The 20,508-nt window shown below is 29.3% G+C and overlaps 1 protein-coding gene across 1 annotated transcript in view; it reads right to left on the reverse strand.

Moving 5' to 3' along the window:
- The window catches only part of LOC142323695 (uncharacterized), a 337,049-nt gene that overhangs the window by 119,627 nt on the left and 196,914 nt on the right, over positions 1-20,508 (reverse strand). Inside the window, exon 2 of the mRNA XM_075363798.1 lies at positions 19,919-20,323. Within this exon, the coding sequence (XP_075219913.1) occupies positions 19,919-20,323 (405 nt within the window). The remainder of the gene's footprint in view (positions 1-19,918; positions 20,324-20,508) is intronic.

The following is a 20,508-nucleotide window of genomic DNA, read 5'->3' on the forward strand; positions in this document are numbered from 1 at the left end:
GAGAGAAGAGAGTAATCTTTACAAAGTATTATAATATTATATGTTTGGTGAAAAGAGGAACGGATAGGTGAAATCTATGGTTGAATTTTTTAGATTATCCACAATTTATATGTAAAATGTAAAAAAACAATTTAAAATATAGCTCAAAAGTCAAGGTAATTTAGAAGTACATTTACAAAATTACCTTTAACTTGATTCTTATCCCCAAAAAACGTGAATAATATATTTATTTACACCATGGAAAATATATTTTTATGTATGATACCAAAACATGTTTTAAAACATCTTTCGGAGGCGTTTACAACATTTATTTTGTTGTTGTTTGTTCTTTTTTGTAAAATTGTGTGGCACTCTCCGTAAATATATTTTACGAGAGCTTTGCTGTGGAATAGTGTTTTGAAACGATTCATCCAACTCCTTTTTGTCCTTCTCATCAGTTACAGAAACTAGTCGACAGCCTCAACTGCGTCAAGATTCATCCTCAATACCTCTGATGCACGAAACCTTATTGCACACCTACTCACAGTACTTTGATCAATAGTTTTCATCACCATAAACGGCTTTTAGACGATGATGAATGTCATTAGTGTTCACTTTTTCCTCTGTTTATTAAAATAAATTCCTGAGCGTTGTTTTAGGCGCGTTCACACAGGAGGCAAACTCAACTTTATAAAAATGGTCATTTAAAAAAGAATAAGAGGGTCTGGGTAACGAATTTTGAATTGTTAATAGTAGGGAAATGAAATTGCAAGATGACAGCACCTGTCGCTTTGTATGACATTTTGTTCTTCCGTTATGTTCCAGTGTATAGGGCCTATACTACATTAACAGTCCCTCTTACATACATTATATAGAGTGATTCCTTCGAATCTATTGATGGTATCTGTTTAACAATCGAAATGACCGTCTAGTTTCGGACTAAATTATTTTTTTTATAAGGATTATTTTTTTTTACAAACAATATTTGAGCAACTTTTAATATTTAAACATGGTTTAAAACTTTCAATTGGATCGTTTTTAATTATCTTTTACGTTATTAGATGCACAGCTGCCATAAAATGGGATTGAATTTATATAAAATTTTAAAACATTTTTATCTGTTAATATTACAATTTTTTTTTCTTCAAAGAAAATTAATAAGATTATATTGGTGGTCTTGAGAAAAGACTTAAATTTTTTAGCTCTACACAAAAGTTAGGAAAATTTGGCAACATCGATGCAGATATTAATTTAGTAACTATATTTAAAAATATAACTTGCATAGATTATAGAGTCATAACGTATATTATGGTATTGTATAAATAAATATGTATATTTTAATTTATATATTTTTAAAAATAAATTTTTAAGTTTAACTCCCAAATTTAAGTAAATGTGTATCAGTATTTTATATCATAAAAATTATTAATAATATATTGGAAAATTTCATTGTTATTTGAAAAATACATTTCTTTTGCTGTTTCAAGATTTTCTCAAAAAATGTTAATTTACGGAAAAAATTATATGAAAATAAAATAATTATTTAAAAATAACAAAAAAAGCCTTTTACTTTCTTCATTTAAGTCAATTATTTAAAATAATAAGTCTATTTTAAAGACAGCCCACTTAAACAGAAACATCACGGATTTTAAAAGAACCTTAAAAAGGGAAAATAAAATTAACATAAAACCAAAGTAAAATAAAAAAATATTAAATAAAAATAACATTAAAATAAATAAATATGCAGTCCGTTCACAAAAATTTGAATTTTAACTAAATGATGAAGGAATTTTTAAGACTCAAAAAAAAAATAAATAACTGGAAAACATTTACTGAAATTTAGATAAATAATAGATTTCAACCTTACCATACCCTACGGCACAATCTATAGAGTGTCTTGAATTATCAACACAACGTCACAAAACCAGCATTCTAAATAAGTGGTTAGAATTAAATATTTTGCCGGTAAATTACTAGCATAACAATTTCTAGACGTTTCATTGAAGATAATCCGCGCACATGTAACAAAAAATTTCAACCCGACCAACATTTCTAAAAAGGTTGCCAATTTAAAATAATTTTATTTGAACCGAATAAAAATATTTTTAATTAAATACCAAAGAAGAAAAAAATAAATTTGTTTGTAGGTGTTAATGATTATTCAAACAGACATATGGTGGAAGAAAAAACATACTAAAATTATATAAACTTTTTTTGAGAAAATTTAATTAAAATCATATTAAATTAAAAATAATGATTCAAAACTACAAAAATTACAATTTTTAAGAAATTTATTGTAAAGAAAAAAATATTTTTCAATAATTCTTTGTAAACTGGAAAAAACAATATTAATATAACGTAATAAAAAATAAAAAAAATTTAAAAAAACAATATTTTATATTATTTTATTTATTTTCCTAATGTTTACGTTGTAATCTGTTCACTAGTGAATAATAAACAACCCCGCCACGGCCAATGAGATGAGGATGATCTACATGACATCTAAAGTGGGTGTACTCTTGTACAGGCTCAGGAGGACATTTCTGAGACGTGTGGTTAATTGAACCCCAACCACCAAAGTATACCGGTATCCACTATCTAGTATTCAAATCCGTATAAAAGCAACTAACGTTTCCTAAGATTTCTAGTAAAACGTAAATCCTAGTAAATTAACGTTTACTAGGATTTGATGAACCTTCGACTACGAAAATCAGCTGTTAAACAATTGATTTACGACGACGAATTAATCACTTAGCCCGGTGAGCTGTTTTATATAACAACTAAATTTTTAACGTGATTTTGGTTTAAATATTTTAAGAAAATAAAAAGCTTTTAAAATATAATTTTTTAAAAGATATTTTATAAAAAAAAAACATACACAAAGATGTTGTTTGCTTTGTATAATCCGCACCTTATAAAAATAAAAATTAAAAACAGATATAAACATTCTTTATATTAGATCAGTAACCATAAAAAAAAAAAGGTAAAAAAAAAGATGAAAAAATAATGTTATTGACTACCTCATCCTTGCTGTGTTAAATATAAACAAACAAACAAAAAACCAACCAAACTGTGTTATTTTACGAACAACCCACCACCTTTGATTTAAATGAAGATTTTACACACTGTATTTAAACTTAGAGAAAGGAAAGTATTAGTAAGTTCACTAAAAAAGAAAAAAGCTTCTTTAGTTTAAAAAAATAAATGAATGATAATATTAATTTAAAAGAAATCGAAAAAATATTGATTAACATAAATAAATTCATAATTAGTCATTTAACAGATTGATAATTAATAAGTTACGTCGTTCACCATAAAAAAAATCATTAAAAACAATTAGTTACAACATTTTCCACCGTTGATCATGCTCCGAATTCATTATTAATTTTGTTAGTCAATATCTCAAAAATGAGAATGTAATTTTTAACTTATACAATTGTTATCCAATACTTTTGATTGATTATTATCCGATTAGAGAAGTAATTGGAAAAGGAAGGCACTGATTATTATTAATCCACGTTAATTAATATTAACTAAAATACCCTTCAGTGATGGCTAATCTTTACCCAAAATAACAATGAAAATTATAATACCAGCGTTGATCTTTTTAATAGTATTATGCCTTATAGATTTAGAACAATATATTTACGTAACTTCTGATAGAAAAAAGATCCTTGCTAATGCTTATATTCTGAATATTGATGTACAGGGGGAAAATAAATTATTCAGCACATTTTATGGGGTTAATAAAAAATGAACAAAGCAATATAGCGCGCGTTGATTTTTTTTCAAACATTAGTGTAGGTACTAGGGTTATTGGTGACCTTGAATGAATGCGCCGACGTGATGTAACGACAGGGGGGATCGTCAGTTAAGCAGCAATGGCTACCAAGCAGGAGAAAACAATGTGCGTATTATGGTTTCATGAAGGCGTATCTGTTTGTAAACGTTTTCGTTTTAGAATACGGCTGTGATCCTCCTAATAAAGATTTTATTAAACGCTGGTATCAGCAGTTTAAGGATACAGTAAGTACAAAAACAGGATACACAAAAAGATGCTGGGACACCTCCCGTCTCCATGTTTCTTTCATTGGGTGTTTGATCGATAATTTTGAAGGTTCTAGATAAACGTTTAAACCTCATGCAATTGAGGTAACAATAAATCACACCCTTACAATTTTGATGTGAAAATTATTGATAAAATGAACGAAGATAATGCTGATTTTAGAAAACGTAATTTCTCTGACGAAGTTACCTTCCATGTTTTTAGTCACCTTAACCGTCATAGTTGTCGGATTTTGGATAGCGAGATCGCTTATGCCGTTCGACAAACATAACATGATAGCCCTAAAATTAACGTTTGATGTGCGTTGATAGCTTATGAAGCGAAGCGATCGGACCGTACTTCGTGAGTACGGTCCGATTTGAAGGGAACGTTTTTAAAATTTATTCGTGACATTATGCTTTCAATTTGAGAATTAAACTTAAAATATTCATTAGAGGCTCCACCCATTTTAGATCCACAATATGATTCCCTTTTCGTTGTATTTAAAATAAATAATTTACCAGTAAAATTCATTACTTTTTTAGATAGTAAATTTTTTATTTTAACATTTTAAAAGTACGTTTCGACCCAAATGGGCGATGGAATTTTTTTCTTAGAAGTTCAGGATAGATTATAAAAAAAATTAAGGAGATTTAATCTGAATAAATTTTAATAAGAAAACATTTCTCAATTTTGACAGTTTTTCAATTAAAAAAAATATATAAATAGAAATAAAAATTAGATTTAGAAAACCATCGCAGTTACTTTAAGAACTACGCAACTTTTTATTTAAATGCAAAACTGAAGATTAAATAAAATTAAAAAACAAACCAATTGCAAGCATACGAGGTCATGTGAAAAAAGATTGACATGTTTTATAGAAATGTTGTAACAAGTAGATACAGGTAACCAGTAATTTCCAGCCGAGTTACTGGTTACTGATGTAAATTTTCACTAAATTGGCAATAACATCAAAACAGCAACTCGCATAACAAATTTGCATAAATTAATCTAATATAGTAATAAAAGACCTGGCTTTCACGTAGTACTCTTCGATTTCTTTTTCATTGTTTTTATATACTGTAATTTATTTACAAGTTACCTTATCTAATACATTTCCCCTCAATTTTGTTATATGACATACAAAATGTGAAATACGTAAGATGAAGAAATTAAATGCATTTATTTTTAAAGTTGCATAATGTTTAAAAAATATATTTATTTAAAAAAATTCGAATTCCTATATATATATACATATTAATTATTTATAGTTTACAAATCACCAGGTAGACACATGTATAAAGTAAGATTGATCTCACCTTCAAGTCAAGTGATAAAAATCCTTTCTCACTCAAGGCTTTTTCGGATCCATCATCGATTGTTAAGATAACAATCAACAAAACATTGAAGTAATTGGTCACTAAGGCCAAGATTAATTAAAACTGTTAATCATATGTTACAGTAGATATTAACGCCAACTTAAAAAGATCATCGTGTTCAAAATTTATTTGGTGGTTCACTAAATTGAAATTTTTATATTTACAAATAAAATATTTCTCCAAATGTTTTAGTTTGTCCTTACAAACTTCTAATATTTAAAGATTACCCACTAAGCTTGTAAATCTATTTCCATTCGAAATTAAGCGATCCGTCGTATTTGAAAAACATTTCTTATTATCCTTAAGTGCTCTCAGATGTTCCGAGAATCTCACTTTGAATTGTCTATCGGTCTATCCTACATGTATGGCATCATAGTCTGTGCATTTAATACTATATATGCCGCTTAAGTTGAATTTGTCAAAGGTATAGGTTGCGTCATAAATAAAGGATTTCCTCGAAATGTTATTCACCGGTTTATAAACTAGCATATCTTCCTTTATTATAAACGTTCACTATTCTATGTATGTTTTCGTTTATAGAACATTGATTGAAAACCTAGTACGGTATCTTATGACATAACTAATATGTATCCGAGCATACCGATTACGAAAACTATAGATATAACAAAAGATAGCTTGTTGGAGACTGAAACAGAGGAATTTGTTTACGCGCTCATCATTATCATTCGGAATATATGCCAACAAACTATTTTGAATTTGATAATAAATATTATTCACAGAACGGTTCTTTACCTACGGGTATGTCACTACGTCAAAAATAATACTACTAAACATTGAGAAGATCAATTTACATGATCAGTTTACACACTCATAATGTTCTTTTATGGGTGAGATATGTAGATGACATACTAGTGATATTTACCTCTAACGTAACATTGGAACATCAATTAATATTGGACAAGCTAAACGTATTGGATGATAAACTCAAATTTACTATGGAGACAGACGATAACAAGACCGTACATTTTTTTAGAAATAAACATAAAAATTACTAAGAACAACTAGATTGAAACGAGCGTATGTAGGAAACCCACCAGCAATAATACGACTATTCATAAGAACTCGAATAATCCATGGTCGCATAAGAGGAACACTTATTATGCTATGATGCATAGAACTGTGATTTACACACATAAAAATAAAGTGGTGTTGAATAATGAACCGGGATACATAAAAGATACAGCTTTGCAAAATGATTACAATGAATCTTTCATAAAAGGTATTTACTGGTGGTATTTAAATAAGTGATATGATAACAAGGACACTACCCTTGTTCCAATGAATCAGTCTAAAAATTACGATATGAGATATGTTTTATACAGTTATATAAACCGAAACACATACAGAATAGTGAACGCTTATAATAAAGAAAAATATGCTATTGCTTGTAAACCAGTGAATATCATTTCGAGGAGATTCTTTAGTTATGATGCAACCTATACCTTTGACAAATTCAACTTAAGCGGCCCATATAGTAATAAATAAAATAACCAGACTGTGATGCCACATATATATAAGAAAGACCGACAGATAATTCAAAGTGGGATTCTTGAAAAATCTGAGAGCATTTAAGAATAATAAGAAATATTTTTCAAATATGACCGATCGCTTAATTTCGAATGGACATAGAATTAAAAACAACCAACCAAATAAATTTTAAACATTATGATCTATTTAAGTTGGCTTTAACATCTGATTAACAGTTTTAATTAATCTTGGCCTTAGTGACCAATTACTTCAATGTTTTGTTGATTGTAGAATCTTATCAACTGATGATGAATCTGATTGATCCGAAAAGGCCTCATTGAGTGAGAAAGGATTTTTAACACTTGACTTGAAGGTGAGATCAATCTTACTTTATATTAGAAAACAATATCAATTTATACAAGTCTTTTTAAAGGTAATAATCCGTTACATTTATAAAAACAGATTGCTTAAAACATTTTCGGGATAAAATGTTAAATTTAAACGTAATGTTAATTCAAGTCTAAATATGTTTGTATTTAAAAAAAAAATAAAATATTAGGAGTCTTTGTTTAATTCAATAGGGACTTGTGCTTTCAGGCTTACTGTGCAGACACGAGATAGAAAATAGAATTCGTGAGTCAACCTACAGCAGGATCCATTAACATTAACATGGATCTAGTAATACCAGAATTACACCTACAGAACTTGGGAAAAAATAATAAGGCAAAACAAAAATGAGAGGTGATAAAAAAAAACCATTTACCCTCAGAGAGAGAACAGTAAATGATGGAGAAGTGCGTAGTTTGTTATTCGTCGACGATCTAGTAATTTTAGTACAGACAACGATATCGTAACCTATATGTTTGAGGAGGTGAAAGGAGAATACGAAAATTGAGATTTAGAAATAAATATCGGTAAGACGATGATCGGAGGAAAAGGTAAGAATGGCTGCAAGAGGGAAAGGAAATGATTCGATGTGTATAAGTATCTGGGGGTCACGGTAACATCAGACCGAACACTAGATTGATATTTTAAATGAAATAAAGAAGGAAAAATCTATTGTTCGGCAACTACATTCTATTCTCTGCAACTCCATCATACCAATAAAAAATAAAAAACGGATATTTGCTTATTTATATACAGTGCAGTTACGTACAGAGCGAATGTTTGGACATTGAACAAACATTTAAAAAGAAGAAATGTAGTGATATATATGTTTTTGACAGAGGACTCTAATGGATCGTGTAAATAACTAAAGTATTAGGAAAGAAACGGGTGTAGACTTATTTATTTTAGTGTAGACTTGCACTTTTATTTCAGTGCTGGAGCACACCACTGAAATAAAAACGGGATGCATAGTACGGGCAATGCGCAGAATGTATGATGGTTGATTGCCACAAAAAGCTTTTGGGTGGATCCCGCATTGAGAAGGAAAAAGAAGGCCATGAGGAGTGGACGAAGCAATTCAGAGGAAATAATTAAATTACGAAGATATTTTTTTATAAATGAAAATAGATCGTGATGAGGTAAATTTCTGCAATAGCTGTATACCATCGTTGGATAAGTAAGTAGGAACCCAGTAAAAAAAAATATTCTACTATAAACATATAAGTCAATATGTTTTGACATTTTTTCTCCTACTGGATTTTTACTTCGTCCTGAGGAAAGTTCAAAGTTCCCGGAAAGAGGAATCTCAAGTTCGGGAGATTTTTAATTAATTATTTCACAAGCTGAAACAAAAAATAGATTTCCCTTCAGAAATTAAAGAGCCGCCCGAAAACAGGTATAGAGTTCCTAAAATAACAACTCTTCATCCATCCCAGAACTACAAGATATTTTTAATTCTCCAACAAAACTAAAACCGTTAAGACAGACTCCCCTCTTCCCAATAACCATTAAAGATATAGCTCTAATTTTTGTTTTATATTATAATTTATTATATTTTTACTTAAACGGCGTAGAGGATATTTTAAAAGGAAAATATGCAGATCGATTTAAATTTTCTGAAAGAGGGATTTTTAGAGGTCCTTGACCCCTGTAACCATAAAAAAATATAAATTTTGCATTGAATATTTTAGAAGAATGCGAGTAGAAATGTATGTATTGGGTCTGTTTTTTGTTTGATATCTCTAGACTTGTTTTGGTTTGAATGATTTTTGCATAATGATTTCTATAGATGTTTGGTAAGGAATTAATTAAATTTTTGTCATAGTTGGTTAAAGGGGACAGGAAGGTAAGACCTTATGGGTGTCCTTTGTTTCAAAATTTTTTTCTTTAAGTATTTTCACATAATTTAATAACCCTTAAGTAGCTAAGATTCAAACAAACATAAAGAGATGGAGGGGAAAATATTTTTCCCTTTTTAATCTTTTCTGGACTTAAAGTGACATTCTTGTACTAATTAGATTTAATTTGATTTCATTACATTAATATATTACTTTAAATCATTCAGAATAAGCCTAATGTGAAACAAGATAAGGAAGAATACAAAAAAAAGTCAGTAAAAAGTATGTCGAAGCGAATCCACAAAGCTAATAAAGTTAGCTGCTTATTATTAGTTTTCCTTCTAAATAGTAATCTGCTCAAGGGCTAAGTTCGTGAGCAGATCACAGGGTTACATATCAAGGACTGAGCCCTTAAACCAGGGTTATGTAAATTTTTAGGTTTTATTATTGTGTGCAAAGCTTATAAAGTGCTTGTTTCTTTTATAGGTGGATGAAAAAATATCCAGTCTGCCCTATGTAGTACCGGGTGCAAACGATTGCACTTGAAACAAACTAATTGCATTGCACTACAAACTAATCGTGATTCAACACGTTACAGATGACGACAAAGTTGCTCGGATGCAGTTTTGTGTGGAAATAATGGACAGAAAACGATACATTTTTAGTGATGAGTCAACGTTTTACATCAGTGCCAAAGTGAATCTATAACTGTCGAATATGGGGTAGCGAAAACTCTCATGAAACTTTACAGCACATTCGGGATAGCCCTAAGGTCAATGGTTGTTGTGCCCTAAACAAAAAAAGACTGTATGGCCCGTTCTTCTTCCAGGAGGAAACCGTAGATGATATCGTTTATCTAGACGTATTTCAAAATTTTCTAATCCCTCAGTTAGACGATAATGACCAAGATGAACACAATTATTATCAGCAAATCGGGCACCACCTCGCTACCGCCTAGAAGTCCGAGATTTTCTTGAAACTCGATTCCCAGATCGATGGATCGGTCGTGAAGGTCCAATCGCATGGTGACCTTACTTCCCAGATTTGACCACGCTAGATTTTTATTGTGGGGTTTCATTAAAGATCGATCGTGTTTACGTATCGCCTTTGCCTGCTGATCTTTTTATGCTTTCGAATTACAGCTACAGTGTTAACGCCCGATTTGCTGACTACAGTGTGAAATGAAATGGACTTAAGGTGGAATGTATGTCCCAATACGAATGAAAGCCATACAGAACCAAAGTGAATGTTTGGTGATAAACTTGATGTGACTTTCTATGAAATAAGACCTCAACCGAACCTGTAAGTTATCCCAATAAACTTTTATATGCTTTGAAATCCTTTTTGAATCAACCGGTATATTTTGCAATCACTGGAATTTAATTTCAAAAGTTCTGGATTGTTTTGTATAAGTGTGTGTGTTTTTTAAATTGATTTATAATCTTGTGTACATTTTTTTAATTCTCAGTGCAACCTTGCTTTCTAAAAATTTAGGTCAGCAATTTTGTGTGATTGTTGTTCGATATATGTCTGTATTTTACAAGATGTGTTTTGATTTTGTACTGTATTATCTATAAATATTGGTTGATTACCATTTAGTTTTACCAGATACTGTATTGAGTCCATCATTTTAGATTCGACTGACATAGGTTAATTTATTAGGAATAATTTAGCGAAAAAAAAATAAATAAAAATTTATAGCTGCAAGGAGTTATCTACATATTTTTAAATTGTTGGTGTTTATTGGAATAATTACTGTACTACCGAAGAATCCAATTAAAGATGTGCTGATAATAACCAGGAAAGGCCTTTAGTAAGTTGAAAAATAGTTTAACATTAAATAATTTTAAATGTGTTTATGCAGTTTCAAGCGGTTCAAGGAATTTTTTTTAACCGATTTGAAAATTTGACCGAAACTTTCAAAACAGATAACAAATAGTATTTATAAGCAAATTAATTTTTTCTCATTATTGTGTAAAATCAATAAATACATATTAAGCAATTATTATTCATTAAAATTTGCTATAAAATTTAATTATATTTATCATATAAATCGAAAAATTATTCACCGATATATTTAAGATTGTTATTATCGGGGCGTACGAAATCTAATTAATTGACTGGTAATAGAATTCATTACCTCTGGCTCTAATTTTTTTAAATTAGGCCTACTAATACTGTTAAACTGCAAGGAAACAGGTTAACTAATAACTTATTCAGCTAGCTAATGCCAATATAACGTAAGCAGTTATGTCTACTTATTTTGAAAGATATACAAAACATCTTCCTGGTTTAATATACGACCAAATACAAAATAAAACAATAAATATTTAATAGCAATAATAATAGGCTTTTAACCGGTATCAATAGGTCAAATATGGTAACTAACGTATCTGATAGAAAACATGGTATAAAGTTAATAACGACAACCTATAATTATTACTTGCTTTACTCTCAGTTTTATTGATATATTATAATTTAATTATTTCAAGCCATTTTACACCGAAATAAATAATAATAAAAATAAATGGAAATTTTATTTCAACAAATGAAATCTTTCTATAAACGCAAAATTGGGGAATTAAAATACTGTAGTCAGATCAGTGATCTAATACGAAATTGAAACAGCAACTCTGATTGGTCTAGAAATCTTTCTCAAAATCTAAGGAGACTTAACGGATTCAGGAAAACAGAAGAAGGATGGATGCAGATTAAAATCAGATAAGGAAATTTATAAAACTAAAAATATTTGGAAAACCGGAATTAGAAAAAGAAGATTAAAATCCTCGGACATATCCAAAAAGATTATATAAACAAATTTTTGAAAAACTTTGTAAACTATAAAAGACCAACAGTGTACATAAAAGAATTCTTTCTTTCTTTTTCTGTTTAGCCTTTGGAACCACTGTAAAGGTATTATGTATGATATGTATCAATGTAAATGAAGTGTAGTCTTATAGTCTCAGGTCGACCGTTTCTGAGATGTGTGGTTAATTGAAACCCATTCACCAAAGAACACCGGTATCCAAAATTTGGCCTACCACGTTGAATACACCGGTTCTCGTCTGATCACCGAAGTTAAGCAACGTCTTGCGCGGTTAGTACTTGGTTGGGTGACATAAAGAAGACTAACTTAACTTAATTTCAAGACCTAAGGATAAGAAAAAAGGAATTTTGGATAAAATTATTTTTAGAGAAATAATTTATAAAGATTCTTGTGGATGAACGAAGGAACACCAGAAGAAAATAAACGGTAGAAGAAAAAACGATGTGCACCGAGAAAATGAAAGAAATATAGAAAGTTAGAAAAAAAGAAATTGGAATGATTCCTAGTAGTCTGCTTCATAAAGAAAATAAACAAAAAAATAACTTTTTCAACGTCATTTTTCCTCATAGCCTAATTTTAAGATTCTCTTTATTTTAATAAATAATTATAAAAACATAAAAGGTTTTTAATAAATTCGAATTAAAAATGATAGGGTGGAGCAGAAACAATTAAATTAAACGATTTAAAACTTGAAAATGAACACTTTTATTACAAACACTAACGCAAGTGACCACCATTAGCGGTAAAGCACATTTCTGCACGTCATCTGACGTCGTCCGTGACTTTCCTCAGCCGATTCGCTTGAATTGCATAAATTTCTGCTCGGATGAAATCTTTCAGTTCCTGTAATGTGACGTCGTTTGGCATAAACAGTCTCCTTCAAATGACCCCGCAGGAAAAAAACGTATGCTGATAAATCAGGCGAACGGGAAGGCCATGCGATGTCTCCGAAATGAGAGATGATAAAGAGGGGGAAACATTCCTCGGATGACTTACATGGAATCTCGTGCTGTGTATGCGGTAGAGCTATCCTGTTGGAACCACACCAGGCCTGTGCCGTCAAAACGTTGACGAAGTTCGTTATGGAGAAACGTTCGAAGCTACACAACATGTCGATCTGATGTGAACGTAAAACAGACAGTCTTCAAACCCGCTGGCCGCCTCAAAGAATTTTATGACCCGTAAAAAATTAGTTATAAAAATATATCTTGCTTGTGTATTTATAAAATAACTTTGAAAGAATTAAAATATAAAAAATTTTTTCATCAATTTTATGTAATACCATTCTTGTTATTCGAGTTTATAACAAATAAACTCACATTCAAAGCCAACGAACTGAGTTTAGTGAATCCTCAACAGTTTTAAGAATTTCTTAAGACAAATGGACGTGATGCAGTTTTCTTTGGGAAGAAAACTTTTTAAAATAACCTAATTTTTTAAGCTGTGTAACTGTTAATAAATTATTACACAAGGTAGCGCGTAGAAACTCCCTTACATAACTCAAAAGTAGTGTACACTGAGCTACGGGCTTGGCTTAGGATGACAATATAAGCCTCTAAAAACAAGATAAATATCTGTTTTTCCGTAGCCTGTACAGATTAGAAATATTGGCCCGAGGGTGATAAAAAGTTGAAGACCATTGCTCTATTCACTATTTGGGGGGGGGGGGGGCAACATATTTAACATCATTACTCTAAGAGAAAGCAACACTGATTATTTATCTGGTAACCCAAGTACTTTACAACCAAAATAATCATAAGAAAGAGTGGCAGAGATAATTTAAAGGAACAAGTTATTGTATGACTTTCTACTGAAAACCCAAATTTAATAGCTATTTCTAATGTTGGCCTCATTTACATCACTATATCTGATAATTCTTAAAGTAAAAAAAAAATCTGTTTGATTTAGCAGTTTTTTAACCATTCATACAGAATTTCCAAAAAATATAGTATGAGCGGTTTTTTTTTTGAAATTGCAAGTTTAAGTTTTACCCTATTTGTAATTTTAAAGTTGTCACAATTTTTGGAAATATATTATTTTTTTAAATACTTTAAAAAACAAATATTAATATTTTATGAAAAAAGGGCTATTTTCTATATAAATTGTTGAAATATTTAATAAATATATCAAAATATGATAATAGGGTCAAAGTTTTTGAAAAACAATGAACTTATTAAATTTCCTAAAACAAGGATATGTCCATAGGATCAAGTCTAACGATAGTTATGGATTTTTCAAGTGAAAAAAAAAACCTTGAACCTCTTCTGTTATAAAGGCTCTGTAATTGCTTGAGAAAAAAAATTAAATATAAAATATTTTCGAGCTGATCACCATAGTAATGTGGTATTTTCTTTACGGATAAAGATCTCTTGAGGAAATATATATAAAATGGACTATGAGACAGGAAAAGGGACTGAAGCATTTTTAAGTAGATTTCATAAGAAATCTACCTATTGTAATAAGTACCATGATTTGACTTCCGGAAAATATCGACATATCTTCGCGTTTCACATCCCCCAGACCCCAAAACCACCGTCAGTTCAAAAGTTTGTATATATATTTCACTTTCCTGTAAACACGATAATTGCCGTAATTTTCCGCCAATCACTTTCAAATTGATACATAAAATATAACGACCCAAAATCTCGGTCGAGTTCGTTAATGGGAAAAATCGGACCATGGGGGTGGATATGGGAGGGATTTTACGTGAAAACAAAATATCGCTATAATTTTCCTATTAAGATAATATCGTACTTGTTTAAAGTTTCTACTATTCTTTGAATAAGGGTCTAAAACTTATTTAAGTAAAGTTTTTTGATATCACCAACCATTGGCCCAGGGGGTGGAAAAATGGGGTTTCGAAGAAAAAAAATCATACTTCCCTCAATAGGCACAGTATTGAATCGGTTTAAAGTGGTCGTTAATCCTCTAAACATTAATGAAACTTTTGTCTGAAACAATTTTTGATATGACCAACGCTTACGGTAAGGGATGAGCAAACATTTGCTGTAATTGTAAGAGTGTGTACTTATGTTTTACGCTAAACATGTGTCATTTTTTTCACATGCAACCACTGTCGTATTGAGTAAATTTGAAGTTTTTCTTAACTTTAAGGTGGAAATTTTTTTATTCCCTACTTAGCACCGGTGAAATCTTCGGTTTCACTGGTGAAAATCTCCGCCTTCCGGCGTGCCGAAAGGGATTTTTTTTGGCAGTTGTGTTTTTGAATATTTATATCTTGTTATTGAAAAACCATAACCAACATTATGAATTCTTTTTTTTATATTTTTATGTAAAAATATTTATTTATAATTTTATGATACATATGCGTAATTAAATAAATTAATAGAAAAAAAGGATTGTTTCTATACTTGTGGAGAATTTAATGACAGTTGAATGGTGGGACTTAAAAACATATACAATAACTAAATGAACAGCAAGTGAACACAAAATTGCTTTTGTTGATATGCCAATCAGTTGTGCCTTATGCTTGACACCTACTTATATCAACTATTGCTGTAATTGATCTAAGGATTTTCCGAGATTTGTTGGTTATTCAGAATTATTTATTTTGCCGTGAACTAATACTTAAAGAAAATATTTTCTGAAGCCAGCAGTTCATTGCCAGCTTAGTTATATAATGAATTGCATGACTTTTTCAGCTACATTTTCACATTCTGAATCCACATTTTTATGCTAATTATATTGTTTTCAATATTTCAAACTATTGTAAAAATGTTTACTAAGTTTGAACCAAAGAAACAAATTTAAAGCAGTTCCCTTATCATTTAAAACCAGCCTCGTCTAAGAATGTCAAAATCGTATTAAAATTTAATAGCATAAAAGACGTACAAAACAATTTAACGAGCATTGGATAAGAACATATTATAATGGTGAATACATCATGTATATGATAGTATCATCAACTCCGTCTTAAGAATATGGATTTTTGATTTTTATCAAAATAGTTCGGTAGAAATGTGAAAACAATATTTAACAAAGTTCGAAGCCAAACTAATCATTGTGGTTTCTTTGGTATGGCCTTTATGACCTCTATATGTTTTGGAAAAAACCGTAAAAGGAAAGTTATGAGGAATCAAAAATACAACATTCATGTAAAATATTAAACGAAAAAATGTTTTACGAATATCCAAAAAAGCTCAAAAATGTAAACACCCGGGAGAAATTAAAAATATAACGTACGAATTTATTGCTAAATTTTAACAAAATGTATTCAATTAGCTACTTTCCGTTATTTCCTCATCGACATAAAAAAAATCATGTTTTGTAGTAAATTTTAATGTTATTGATTTAATCTTTCTTTTATTAAATATAAAATTACATGCATTAATTTTAATTTCTGAAGTCAAAATGCTCAATAAAATAAGGCAATTTTCAATATTAGTAACACAATTTCAAAAAATTTGTTTCCGACTTTTTTAAATTCCCGCTTTTTATGATTAAAATATTCACTAAAACTAATTTTTATTTTTTAATATTTTATTTTATTATTTTTTTTTAATTTTGAAGCTTTCAATCAGGTGAAGGGTATAAAGTTACTTTAGTATCTTTATTATTTAATAAAATAGTTTTGAGCATTAAAAATTTGAACTGAGAATTTCTTTTTTTTTCATTTAACAGTTACTTCAATTTTAAAGGAAAGGGTAAAATTATTTTTTAAGAAAATAATCCCTAAGAGGTGACAATACATTTACACACACGGAAGGCGTATGAGGGAATACTAAATTCCCCTGGAAATCACGAGTGCCATACTCGGGGTGAATCCCTTTGAGCTGCTGCAAGACCTAGGAACAATCGAGAATGCGGAACAAACAAGGCAATGATAGATTTTTATTTATGCGAATTTACATGGAGAACCCGTCACAAAAATTTGAATCTGCATGAGCAAATACTACAAGATACAGAACTTGTTATCTCTCCTAATTAATAGTGGTGTGATTGATTACGACATTAATAATAGTTTTATAAATTGCGGGGTTATTTAAAAAAAGACCCAATCGACTACAAGGAAACCGAGGAAGATCATACTCAATCCCCATTATCTTCCTCATTTTTTCACCCAACTGCTGCTTTATAATCATATAAGATCATTTCTTATCGTGAAGATTGACAATTAAATGGTTGAAGAAATATTTGTTGCAACATTATATAAATGACGTATATTATTTTTTTTTTTTACCAATAAACGTTAGTATATTAATTAAATATAATATTATCATACTTGAATTGGTAGTAAAAAGATTATTATTAATTACCAGTACAACAAAACATAACGGTAATGCATGTACAAATAACAGTGACATATTTGATAGGATCATAATACATAGCTCAGTCAAGTAAAGTCACAGCAGTACTTCCTTATTTATGCAAACGTTGTTTTTATATGCTATCTTCTTAAGTAAGATAAGAAAATAATTCTTTTTAATACTGTCTTGAGTTTAATTGACTATTATAATCCCGTTTTCGTAATCTTATCTTAGTAAAATATGACGTTATTAAGTGACGAATATATAATATTATTTATTTATTGCAGCAATATATCGCTATAATTTAATTATTATTTTCATAATAAAAGTAATTGTTTAAAAACACAGCTTTCGAGTAGTTTGAGGTAAAAAATACGAAAAGAGTGATTTTTAATTTTAATTATATACGAATTAAATGAAGTCAATTAAACAATTATTTTGTAAACTAATTGGTAAATATTTACGTAGATATATGAGAATTTTTAAAACAAATTTATTTGTATGATCAATAAAATTCAATTTATTAATACTGTTTGTAATATTGAAATTAATTGAAATAAAATGATGAACGACAATAAAATAAAAATAAAATTAGATGTGATAATGACGATAATAATAAATGTAATAGGAATAATAATAAAACTAATAATAGTAATATCATAATGCCGATTAAAGAGACAAGCGTTCAGATGATTGTGCATTAAGTTATTTATTTCGATTACAAAATGTATTAACAAAAACAGAATTACGTAACACAACATGCAAAAATTTAAACAGAAATAATAAAATAAAAAAATATATCTATTTTAACAGTAATTATAAGAAATAATGAATTGTTAATTAATTAGAATGCTATAAAAATAATTATAATTCAAATTAATCACTAGAAAAATACGAAAAACTAAATAAATAAAATCCAAAAAAATATGTTTCATTGTTGGACATGAATAATATAATTTTCATTGCTGTTAAAAATTATATCAAATTTTATTCTCAAGTGATAAAAAAAATAAATAAAACGGTGTCCAAATAATCTTTACGAACATGTTATTAGGATTTTTAAAAAATAAACAAACCAAATCACAAATCATTATTAACGATAATAATATTATTTGTTATAAAAAAAAGCAATTAAAAATACCGATTAATAATCAATATACCTTCGGACAGGCCAATACCGCTATAACTTGCGGTCCGTTTGCAGTGGTAATGCGTTTACCAACTACCACAATCGGCTACAGTGGCTTATAATCGTGCGATGACGACTCGGAATGAGTGGTTAGCAAGCCAATGGTTTTTACAATCCTTACTTATTACGAATCAAATTACAATGAGTTGTAATTGTATTGTAACAATACAGAAACAGATGAAAACCCAATTATAATCCAAATAATAGTACTGTTCTTGCTGGAAAAAAATCTTTAAATCGCACAAAGCTGAAAAAATAAATTAAATCTAAAATTTAATTCATATTTGAATATTTGTTTAAAATAGATTAGTTACGAATTGGTCGAATGATTGCGTCTGAGTATAAATTGAAATATCTTTGAGAAAGTACAGAGTATAACGCCCTGAAAAAACCCAAATCAGAAATGAAAGCAAAATTAGCCAGTCAATTATGAAAAATCCATTTATTTTAACGTAAAATTTAAACACAATAACATAGTCATTAAACCGGAATGCTGTTATGCTGTAAAAACGATGATGATAGTATCATCGAATACAGACTCTCTCTCTTTTTCTTTTTAGCCTCCGGAACCACCGAAAGGTATTACTTCAGAGGAGATTATACATAAGAATGAAAATGAAGAGCAGTTTTGTACAGTCTCAAGTCGACCACTTCTGAGATGTGTGGTTAATTGAAACCCAACCACCAAAGAACACCGGTATCCACGATCTAGTATTCAATCCTTATAAAAGAACGAAACGAGACTGTAAAAAATTATTAAAAAATGAAAGGAAATTTTAAGAAAAATTGTATGACCTAAATGTAAAAATAATCAAAATGTTTTAAAATCAAATGAAGAAATTTACCAGAAATTTGAAAAACTAACAGACGCTGTTACTATAAAAAAGATTAGTTTTTTACAGCCACTTAATACAATTAGAGAACAAGAAAAAATTAATTATTATTTTTAAATAGAACAACTGGTTTTAAAGAAATCTGAAAAAGAACTAAAGAAATTTTGGATCAAAACAATGTTGGAGAAATAATATAATTATTTAAATATTTTAAAAGTTTTCGAGCAAATTCAAAAGGAAAAAGAGAGAAAAGTTTTCTCAAAAGAGAGAGACGTAGTTACTAAAAAAAAAAAATTAACGTTTTTTAATAAAAAATAAATAAACGTACTGGTAGAAAAAGAAAAGACTACAAAGTTGTTTTTTAATGCGATCCATAGGTGGTCAAAATGAAATTTAAAAAAATCATTGGTCGCTATCAGCAGGTAAAATATTTAATTAGTATTATGTAATATGTAAAAAGAATATAATCTTCCGTTTAAATTTAATTAAAACCCTTTTGAATTTGAAAATAACGCCCCAATTAATAATTATCAATAGATAAGAAATTTAATTTGGAAATTTTTGCCACGATTTATTTGGACACCGTTTAAATAAAATTTTAACATATTAATAATTAAAATATTTAAAATAATAATAATAATAATAACAATATTTATTAAAATGAAATCTTTATTTATAAATCTCACCTTTCGAGAAAAGAATCAGCGCGATATCTTCTTCGCTGTGTGCTATTATTATTAACCGTATTAAAACGATTTGAATGCTGCTTTGAATTTGTATTAGAATGCGAAGATGATGATGATGACGACTTTCTTCTTGCTATTTTCTTAAGCATTCGTTTATTTCTTTTGCAAAGAGCTTTAAGCGATTCAAAGTCTAACCAGGAAGCGGTATCAAGGGGTAGAGTGGCACCAGGCTGTAACACTGTAACGTTCGCTCTTTTTTTTACAGTTTCTCTGAACGATGATAGAAATCCTCTAACGGCGGCCCTTTGCCTTACGTATTCACAATCCTTAAGAGCACCATCCGATCCGTATATCATTTGAATTATATGAGAACCATCGGTGACTTGCCTCAGTTTCATACTCGGACTGAAACAATAAAAATACATAAAAATGCAACTTCTACGTTAATTATAATAACGAAATATTGTTTTTAATTCAAAGTTCACAGAGATAAAAAGGTAAAAAATGTTAGTTAGGTGAAAACGTTTATTAAAAACATTGTCGGCCTTTCATCGGGAAGTCTCGGGTTCGAGTCCCCCTATCAGACATAT

Source organism: Lycorma delicatula, chromosome 4 (assembly GCF_047948215.1).
Source record: "Lycorma delicatula isolate Av1 chromosome 4, ASM4794821v1, whole genome shotgun sequence".
NCBI lineage: Eukaryota > Metazoa > Arthropoda > Insecta > Hemiptera > Fulgoridae > Lycorma > Lycorma delicatula.